General features: G+C 44.4%; 1 protein-coding gene across 1 annotated transcript in view; it reads right to left on the reverse strand.

Moving 5' to 3' along the window:
• GRIN3A (glutamate ionotropic receptor NMDA type subunit 3A) overlaps positions 1–6,861 on the reverse strand; it is a 72,952-nt gene extending 66,091 nt beyond the window's left edge. Inside the window, exons 1-2 of the mRNA XM_067553261.1 lie at positions 6,554–6,861; positions 6,029–6,448 (exon numbers count right to left, since the gene is read on the reverse strand). Of these exons, the coding sequence (XP_067409362.1) occupies positions 6,029–6,448; positions 6,554–6,805 (672 nt within the window). The 5' untranslated portion in view covers positions 6,806–6,861. The remainder of the gene's footprint in view (positions 1–6,028; positions 6,449–6,553) is intronic.
• Positions 6,862–10,324: the final 3,463 nt, after the last annotated feature.

A 10,324-nucleotide genomic window follows, 5' to 3' on the forward strand; every position in this document is an offset into this window, starting at 1 on the left:
AAATGTTTAAAATGTGTATGCAGCACATTCATACTCTGTATAATGCATTCCAAATATTTTTCAAGTTGTACAAGCAGCTTTGGAAACTATCATCACAGATGAAAGCTGATAGGAAACTGCAATACAAATACATTGGGGAGAAAAGGGAAGTGATGTCCACTTCTGAATTTCCTGACATTTGTTTTATCCCACATAATAATGATCAGATGATCACAGTAATGTCCCTGTTTACTACTCACTAGCAGTGGCTGTGCATTTCTCCCCATCTGCCACTTGTAACCATTCAGATTCAGGTGACTTAAACTGTTTAGATAAAAGTTAATTAGCCAGCATGCTGCAGATCAAATTTTTCCAGGGCAATGCCAAATGGAAGCCTTCCAGTCGGCTGCTGGAGGCTTTCTCCACTCACCATCCCCCTGAACGTAATTCATTTCAAGTGAGAATCAATGAAGCAAATGTAGGGGAATAAATAAAAAAGTTCCACATTCTTTCAACCCATTGGAACATGCACTCGAACATTTTGCACAGACATGCGTGCGTATTTAGCAATATAATGGGCACATATATAATTAGATGAATAGATTCCAAGGCCAATGTGATCATTTGGTCTGACCTCTTGTATAACACAGACTGCAGAACCTCCCCAAAATAGTTCCTAGAGCAGAACTTTTAGAAAAACATCCAATCTTGATTTAAAAATTGTCAGTGATGGAGACTCCACCATGACCCTTGGTAAGATTAAATATTCTCACTGTTAAAACTTCATGCTTTATTTCTGGTCTGAATTTGTCTAGCTTCAACTTCCAGCCATGGGATCATGTTGCACCTTTCTTTGCTAGACTGAAGAATCCATTATCAAATATTTGTTCCCCATGTAGCTACCTAAACCGTGATCAAATCACCACTTAACTTGTTCTTTGTTAAAACTAAATAGACTCATGGAGCTCAGTCACTATAAGGCAAGTTTTCTAATCCTTTAATCATCTTTGTGACTCTTCTCTGGAAGCTCTCAAATTTATCAATATCCTCCTTGAATTGTGCACACCAGAACTGGACACAGAATTCCAGCAGCAGTCGAAACAGTGCCAAATTATGAGGTAAAATAACCTCTCTACCCCTGCTCAATATTCCCCTGTTTATGCATCCAAGGACTGCATTAGCCCTTTTTTCCAAAGTGTCACAATGAGAGCTCTGGTTCAGCCGACTATCCACCATGAAACCCAAATCTGGGAAGTCACTGCTTCCCAGAATAGAGTCCCCCATTGTGTAAGCATGGCCCACAGTCTTTGTTCCTAAATTTGCATTTAGCCACATTAAGATGCATATTGTTTGATTGAGCCCATCTTATGAAGTGATCCAGAGCACTCTGTATCAATGACTCCCCCAATTTTTGTGTCATCTGCCAACTTTATCAGTGATAATTTTATGTTTTCTTCCAAGTCATTGATAAAAATGTTAAATATCATGGGGACAAGAACTGATCCCTGTAGGACCCTGCTAGAAACACACCTGCTTGTTTCCTGCTTATAGTTACATTTTGAGACCTATCAGTTAGTCAATTTTGTATCCATTTAATATGTTCCATGTACATTTTATGTATGCAGTGTTTTTGTAGCCATGTTGGTCCCAGGATATTAGAGAGACAAGGTAGGTGAGGTAATATCTTTTATTGGGCCAACTTCTGTTGGTGAAAGAGAGAAGCTTTTGTGCTTACACAAAGAGTTCTGTGTAAGCTTGAAAGCATGTCTGTCTCACCAGTAGAAGCTGGTCCAATAAAACATGTTAATTTTATATCATTCTGGTTTTTGAATCACCGTATTGAGTGTAAAGTCAAATGCCCTACAGAAATCTAAGTGTATTACATCAATACTATTATCTTTATCAATCAAACTTGTAGTCTCATCAAAAAGAGTATCAATCAATCAAACTTGTATCAGTCAAACTTGTAGTCTTATCAAAAAAGGATATCAGGTTAGATTGACAGGATCTTACCCACGTTGTTGGGTATTAATTATATTCTCCTCCTTTCATTCTTTACTAATCAAGTCCCATATCCAGCTGTCACAGGGTAGCTGGTCTCTGTCGATAGATTCAGCCCAGTGCCCTTGGATTGGAGCAGGTGAGCCAAATTCAGCCAATTAATCTAACCAAAAGAAGGTTGAGGGGAGATAGGATTGCTCTCTATAAATACATCAGAGGGATAAATACCAGGGAGGGAGATGAATTATTTAAGATCATTGTCAGTGTGGAAACAAGAACTAATGGATATAAATTAGCCATCAGGAAGTTTAGGCTTGAAATTAGATGCAGTTTTCTAACTATTAGAAGAGTGAAGTTCTGGAATAGCCTTCCCAGGGGAGCAGTGGAGGCAAAAAACCTAGCTGGCTTCAAAACTGAGCTTGATAAATTTATGGAGGGGGTGGTATGATGGGACAGCCTAATTTGGCAATTGACTGATCTTTGACTACTCGTGGTAAGTATGCCAATGACCTGTGAAGGGATGTTAGATGGGGTGGGTTCTGAGTTATTACAGAGAATTATTTCTTGGGTGTCTGGCTGGTGAGTCTTGTCCACATGCTCAGGGTTTAACTGATTGCCATATTCGGGGTCAGGAAGGAATTTTCCCCCAGGGCAGATTGGCAAAGGCTCTGGGGTTTTTTCACCTTCCTCTGTAGCATGGGGAATGGCTCATTTGCTGGTGGATTCTCTGTACCTTAAAGTCTTTATACTATGATTTGAGGACTTTAATAACTCAGTCATGGGTCAGGAGTCTATTACAGGAGTGGGTGGGTGAGATTCTGTGGCCTGCGTTTTGCCAGGAGGTCAGACTGGATGATCATATTGGTCCCTTCTGACCTTAGAGTCTCTAAGTCTATAATTAAAGAGTGCTGAGCTATACCTGAGCCTATAAAATGCTGATAATTTGTGGGTCCCAGTGCAAGGATGATGATTTCCAGTTCGATGAGGTGTGTAATAATATATAAAGTTACACTTGGAGCCAATGCATTAAACAAGGAAAGCAAAGAGCTAAAACTATAGAAGGAACAAATATTACTTCCCAAACTGATGCCAGTATTGGTTTCCCAGTCTTTAAACAAGGGCTGTCCAATCGCCCACTGAAAAAACACTATACAAACAAGGACACCTTTCCACTGGGTGCACCTTCCTTTATAGACTCAAAGCTTATAGACAGATTGACTACAGCTGGAAATGCAATGGACTGTGGAAATTCTACCCAGCCTGGAGCTGGCATTGCACACATACCTATGCAAAATGTGCATATTTTCAAAACAAAAATCAAACTGTTTCTGGGGAACACATACATAACACTGAAAGAAAATTATGAGAGTCTAATCCTGAGTTTATGAGAATACTTTAATTCTGAAATTGGTTCACATGCTGTCCAGAAAGGACCTGATTCTTGGTTACTTTTAAGGCCATTAACACTACTCTGGCTGCATGAAGAGACCTTAGCTTAAATGAGAATCAGGCCCCTTCATCCTAAAAGTGTAAGTGTTGGAAGTATTCCTGAATAACTCAGAAGGAGTTGGAAGAAAGCAAGAATCAACTGAACACCCCTTTGCATGGGACACTAGGTTAATCAAAAGCCACCTTTTAAAGAGGCTCCTTTCAGTACCTCTCTGTCTACAACAGGTATGTTTCATAACATTTTAACACTAAATTGTGTGGGGTGGGGAAATGATCATTAAAGCAAATAAAATACTGTAAACTTTGTAGGTATTTGGAGATCCTTACTTAAGTATTTGGATTCAATCAAATTTAGGATGATGATGTAATTTTAAAACTACCAAAATGTTATAAGTAGACATTAATTTACAAAACATTTGCAAGACATTTGCAAAAATTTACTTCTGTTTTGGAAACATCTCCATGATTATTATATTTGACAAAAGACTGCCTTCTCCCTATGCCCACTTACCAAAATGCCTGTCTACACACAGGGTGCTCAGACTTACTTGGATCTAGTGGGTCAATATCAATTCTGGAGGTACCACATTCTCAATAAGGTCATACCATTCTGCAGTCAGTGCCCCCTGATGCTACAAAGCCCTTTCTAATAGTAAGCTGAATTTTACAATTGAACGGCAAATTAAATGTCAAAATCCATTTGCTGCAGCAGCATCTTCTGTATGCCCAAATTTGCCATTTTAGCAGAGATTCAGCCACAATCAGCTGGTTCCTGCTGCCCATTGGTGTCCCAAAATGTCCCATGCAAATAGAGAAACCTGCTGGAGCATGGAACCAGCATATATGGTGAAGTAATTGAATAAGTAATTGAATAACCAGAAAGGCATAACCTCTTCTTGTCCCACTCCTCCTGCTATAGTTCATCTCTGAGAGTGTCATTTCCATACTGAAGTGACTGTGAAGATCTTTAGCTGTTTATTATTTTATTGCACTGCATGGTTTTGTGAAGTTTCTTTTTAACAATAAATCTTGGCAAAACTGACCAGCTGATGCTTTATTTGTAGTTCACCCTTAAAATATACTTTTTCAATCTGAAAGGTGATAAAAGACTGCTACAAAAATACTCAATCTCCCCACATACTTCCAACAATACTGCCTGTTCTAGAGATATTCATACTTCCCCATACCACTGACTCAGTTTTGTAGTAGGATAAGTGATTTTGTTTTCTACCATATGCCAATGAATCATCTAACTGGAAAAGCTGGGAAGTGGCAATCAGAAATGTTAGGATTGAAGGTAACTGTGTCCATAGACATTCCAGGGAATGCTACATAGAAGAATGCTAAGCAAGCCTCAGCTCCTTGGTGTCATTGGTTGAGCGCTTCTGCCTCCATATTAATGACCTGTCAAAACGTGAATGCAATTTGCATTGGTATTAAAATGAAGGAAATCCTGACATCTCTTGCCCACTGATAGCTGAAAATTGCTACATTTTGGCGAGAATGTTATGATTACTATTAGGGAAGTGAACTTTATGAAGTAAACAGTTTTCCTTGGTGGTAGTAATGTTTGGATTTATTGTGAGTATACGTTAGTGGTCAGATCGTGCATAGATGATAGAAAAATGGCATGTATTATTCTATATAGCAGTGTGTGTTTGTGTGTGGGGTGGGATAATTCTATGTTTTCAATCTAAATTACTCCGTCAGATGGTATGAATGTGGTACCATTTGTTGTTGTTGTGGCATTTGCTCTGGGAATGTAGAATTTGACAAAAGACCAGTTTTTAAAGGTATTTAGGCAACCAAATATGCAACTGGAGGCATGTGGTGGGATTTTCAAAAAGCACTTGGTACCTGCCTCCCATTGGGTGAATGCCATGGCATCTCAGAATGCTCTGGGCATGACCTCTACCTTTATAATTCTGATGTCAATATTTGTGATTAACAATTCAATATTTGTGATTAACAATTCAATTTTGGAGCTAGAAAAGTGTTAGGCAACCTTAATATAGGGCTGGCTGCTGCTTTGCCTATAAGATATATGCGCTCGCATGTGTGTGTGCATGTAGATGAAACAGACTACTGATGTATGTTCTGAAATTGGCAGCTGTGTGTCCCTTCATGGCAAAAAGCAAAGGAAAAAATCCCCTTAGACGAGAACAGTGCTGGGAACGTCATTTTTAAAAAGTTAGCTTTCCTTCTGCGTGAGGCTGCTGAGTGCATCTGGTCTGACCCGCACCAGGGCATTCAGAGAGCAGGTTGCAGCAGCAATTTGACCAATGTCCTCCTACCGAGCTTGCGCCATCAGTTTAAGCGCGTCGCCGTCCGTGGTGCTGAACTGGAGAGCAGTGGAGCCAGCTCTCGCCAGACAGTCGTGATTCACTCGACACGGGGGCGCATCCCCATTGGGACACGCGCAGCCCCCGCCACCCGCTGAGGTGCGTTGGGAGTTAAGGTGTTAGATTGCCCTGCTCCATACAAACTATACAGATCTATGTACCCTATAACCCTGTCCGTTCACAGTGGAAAGCCCCTACCGAATCCTCGCCACTCCCGCCCCCCCCCCAATACTCATTCCCTCCTCTGGGGACCTTACCTGGCTCTTCCTAGGGAACTCATGGAGCACGATGCTGATGACCGGAATGTGCAGAGCCGAGGAGATGAATTCCAGCTCCAGCATCTCCCCTTTGCTCTGCGGGAAGGCGAGGACAGCCGCGACTCCCTGCACCACCACGGTGTGGCAGAGGCTGTGCAGGAAGGAGAGCGGGTCGCTGCTCCAGGCGGAGCTGGGGGAAGAGAAAGGGAAGAGGGGTAGATCGCCCAGCCCAGCCTCTATGGCCATCACCACCTCCAGGGACAGGTTGTAGGGCAGCAGCCCCTTCACCCGGTTGAGATTCTCCACCGCCGAGAGCAGCGCGTCCCTGGGCAGCAGCAGAAACTCCCGGTCTCCGGTGCCAACCAGGTTCCCGGTGCCCGGCTGCGCCCTGGTCCTCAGGCCGGTCCCGCTCCATCGCCTCTGCGTCCCGGCGTCCTGCCCGCCTGTGGTCCTGGGCGTCTGGGCGGCTTTGTGCGCGCTTTGGCCGCCTTTGCTCCCCTTTCTCCCTTCCTCCTTCTCTCCCGCAGGGGGGCCGGGCGCTGCTCCAAGCTGGCCGGCGTGGCGCGCCCCCCAGCTCCAGCTGTCCGCGTTGGGCCGGGAGGGCGCAGCCCAGGGCTGCAGGTGAGCCGCCCCGATCCTCACCGTGTGCCCGATCCGCTTGAGGATCTGGCAGGGCTGCGGGTGGGAGGAGCAGCCGGGCACCCCGGCGAGCACCAGGGCGCAGGGCGGCAGCAGGCAGACCCGGCTCAGGAGCCACCAGACGCCCAGCCTCCACATCACGGAAAGCCCGCTGCCCGGGAGCCACCAGCCCCCGGCCCCCGCCCGGCTCAGCCGCCGCCTCCGATCCCGGGCGCTCCGGTCACCGGCGGGGCATGGAAGCGGGCGCCAGCGCCAGTCACTCCGGGCGCCGTGGGGCTCCGGCGCCAGCCCTGCGCTCCAGCGGGTGGCATCCGGGGGCGACCCTCCTTCCCTGGCGCCTCGGTGAGCAGCGGCGATCGCTGGCACCCGGCCGCCCCCCGCCTCCCCCTGGGCTGCCAGGGCAGGCGGCTGGCCAGAGAGAGCCGGCCGGCCAGAAAAGAACCAGCGCCCCGGCCGGCCCAGCCTCGCTCCTTGGGGGGGCAGGAGATTCCCCTCAAGGGTGGGGCCCCCAGGGAGCCCAGCCCCACATCTCCGCTGGGGGAGGCGGGTGGCAGGCGCCCAGCCTCAGCCCTGCCTTCCGCTGCTCTCTACTCCCGTCTCTTTCTTTCTTTCTATCCTCCCCCCTCCCGCCCGCGGCTCCCCCAGCTGACGAACTGAGCTGGGGGGGTTTGCTCGGCTGGTGCCCGGGGATGGCTCCGGTCCGTCGCTTGGCTGCGCTAAACTCCCACCGAACCGCCCTCTCCAAAAGCCAGCGGGGCAGCCCCGGCGCAGAGGGAAGAGCGCCCTGGGGATTTGTGTCAGTCGGTGTGGGGCATAAAACAAGTGCGAGGAGTCCGATTTGCAAACCAGGGCTATTTGTAGCTTTGATCTAATCATTCCCTCCCCTCCGCACGTTCTGTACTATGGGCACTTTTCTCTATGGGTATATAGACAGCCTGGTTCCCCCCCGCCCAGACTCCGGTGTGCCTGCCGCATACATAGCCTTTATTGACACACACAGCAGCTCGCTGCGTGGATCCCCACAACAGTTCCCGGTGGAAGTCTCTGCACATAGCCACACGCCCCAGGACTGGCACACATCATTCTCTGCAGTCGCATACCAGAGCCGTTTCCTACATTCAGGCACGCCTGGGTATTTTGTGGGGCAAGTTGTGAGTTTTTTTCGATCGTGGGTCCCTGGACTACAGGGACTTAGTTGTGCCTGGACCACTAACGTTGCTGAGCCGTAAATAGCAGCTAGAGATCTCCAGATCATTCCGTTCTCAGGCTTTTCCTAACTTCTCCAAGATGATTTCTGTGTTAGACAGGAAGAATGACGTGCCAACTTTTATCCTTGGTTTAGAACATGATCTGCAGTCTTCCCTTACTAAAGTTAATAGCATTGTTCCCAGAAGGTAAGGGCAGCAGGACTAGACCCTGAATTTGTACATTACCAGGTTTTTCACCTTTGCACCACTCACTTCTGGGAATCCATTATTGCTCTAGATGTTCTTTTCATTCAGCTACTGCTTCAAATCTAATCAGTCTTCAACATGTGCAGCCTGCAATCATTGGTCACCAAGCCATCATTTGTTAGAATTACTTTTAGAAGAAAACTCTTTTTTACAGAGAAAGTAAAATTCAAAGGGAGCAAGAAAGAAATGGGGGGGGGGGGAGAGGGTTGTGTGTGAGTTTGGCTGTCTCCATTCCCAGTGTACAATTGCATATAATAAACTCACCAGTAGTAAGAGCCAAGACTCCACCATGGTACCCCAGCATTGGGGATGGGGGTATTGTAGGTCAGGGCTGAGGTGCATTAGCAAAGATATAAGGAGAAAATGGTCCAGCACCTAGTTGTATTATATCAAACTCATTCAAATGCCCCTGTTTCACTCTTCCTTTTATTCTTTTCCCTCCATTTTTCTCAGACTTGTTTTGTCATTTCCATTTACTTCCCACTCTTATCCTCTTCCCCATCCTATTAATCCCTTGCTTTTTTTTTTTTCTTTCTCCATTTTTTTCCTTTGAGGAAGGCATCTCATTAGATCGCAAGGCGCATCTTTGCAGGTTCCTGGCTTCTTCAGTTAATGAGCTGTTGGTTGGGAGAGATGTTTTCACCATGGAAAAGAACCAATCCAGTATATAGAAAAGTTTTTGAGCCTTTCCAAAAACACAAAAAAGATTTAGAGGTGGGTGCACCAGCTGTGATAAAATAAAAACAGACTCAAACTTTGGCTCACGGTGACAATTAGCTGGACCCACATCCTTTCCTGTGGTTTCCTTGTGTATACCTCAGCAATTTCCTTTTTCCTCCTGGGTACCTCAGCATTTCCGAGTTTTCAGCTGGGACTGCATGGAGAAATCTTGCTTTGTTGTGAGAAGGATATTTATGTGGCATTTCTCAACCACTTGAAACTAGGACATACTAGAAATCTCATAAGAAAACTAACACATGATTTCCAGTCCAGTTTCCAGACTAAGATGTTTTATAAAGGGTATTATAAGATTTTACACAGGCATCCAGGCTTCTAAACCAAGCTGTTTGAAGTTTGCTGATTATTAGTTAGAATCCCAGATAACATGCATGCAGTAAAACTTGTATAAGAAACTACCCTTGTTATGCAAACTTGTGGTTTAAGAATTATCATGCAAGGTTTATCATTTTGCTCCACGTTTATTAGAACTTCTCTTAAGCAATGGACCTCTGTCTGTTCCTTGTGTGCAGATTTCATTATAGTAAAAAATGGAAGTGTTTCAGGAAAATTAAGTAAGAGTTATGCTAAGTAGCATGATATAAGAATTGGGTGAAAAAAATCATGGTAAACAATTTATTCAATACTTTTACCTGTTTTTCTGCTTGTGAATTGTTGATGAGCAAATCATAATCTTCATTTCTGTTCCTTATTCAAAACAATTCACAAAATGATTTCCGCAAATAATTCTTGGTGCAGAGTTCATTCATGAACATTGCAAATAGTGAATATTAGACATTTGAGCTTTTTTTTATTGCACACATGGATCTGATAATATGTTTCTGTACCCTGACTGGAGAAGTGCAACTTTTAAAGCCAGCATTCCAATTTGAATATTCCTAATTATGAAATCTAGATTTGTTTTCTGCAAATATTATGCAATATACATTTATAATTTGTTCTTTCTGCAAATATTCTTTTCAGCTAAGTTCTTCATAATGGTCCTGATTGAGCAAAGCACTTAAACATGTGCTTAATTTTAAGTGCATGAGTAATCTCATAGATTTCAATGGGAATACTGCTGTGTTTAAAATTAAGCATATACTTTTTCCCCAATCAAGGGCAGAATATCTATGGAAAGAGATCCTGAAATGGGTCCAGAAACTAAGTGAATTTGTTTAAACAATTTGAATAATCATGGATTTTTTTCTTTCTATTTGCCCAACTTTAAATATTCATGTGGAAAAAGATACAATTTGTTCTGTTAGCTAAGGGAAATGCTGTCTTTAAAGAGTGTCAACAATGAGCTAGTTTTCTGGCAATGTCACATTCTCGTTCCAAAGGTTGTCAGTAGAATAAGTTGCCAGTCTTGACAAATACTCAACCTTTTCAACTTTTAACCTAACGGTTGGCTGTGTTTCCCACGCACATTGGAAGCTACCAGAGTTCATTCACTGATCACACACATCACACTGGCACTGTGGAA

Source organism: Emydura macquarii, unplaced genomic scaffold (assembly GCF_026122565.2).
Source record: "Emydura macquarii macquarii isolate MOO-44397 ecotype Brisbane River unplaced genomic scaffold, CSIRO-AGI_Emac_v2 contig_1451, whole genome shotgun sequence".
In the NCBI taxonomy this organism is placed as follows: domain Eukaryota; kingdom Metazoa; phylum Chordata; order Testudines; family Chelidae; genus Emydura; species Emydura macquarii.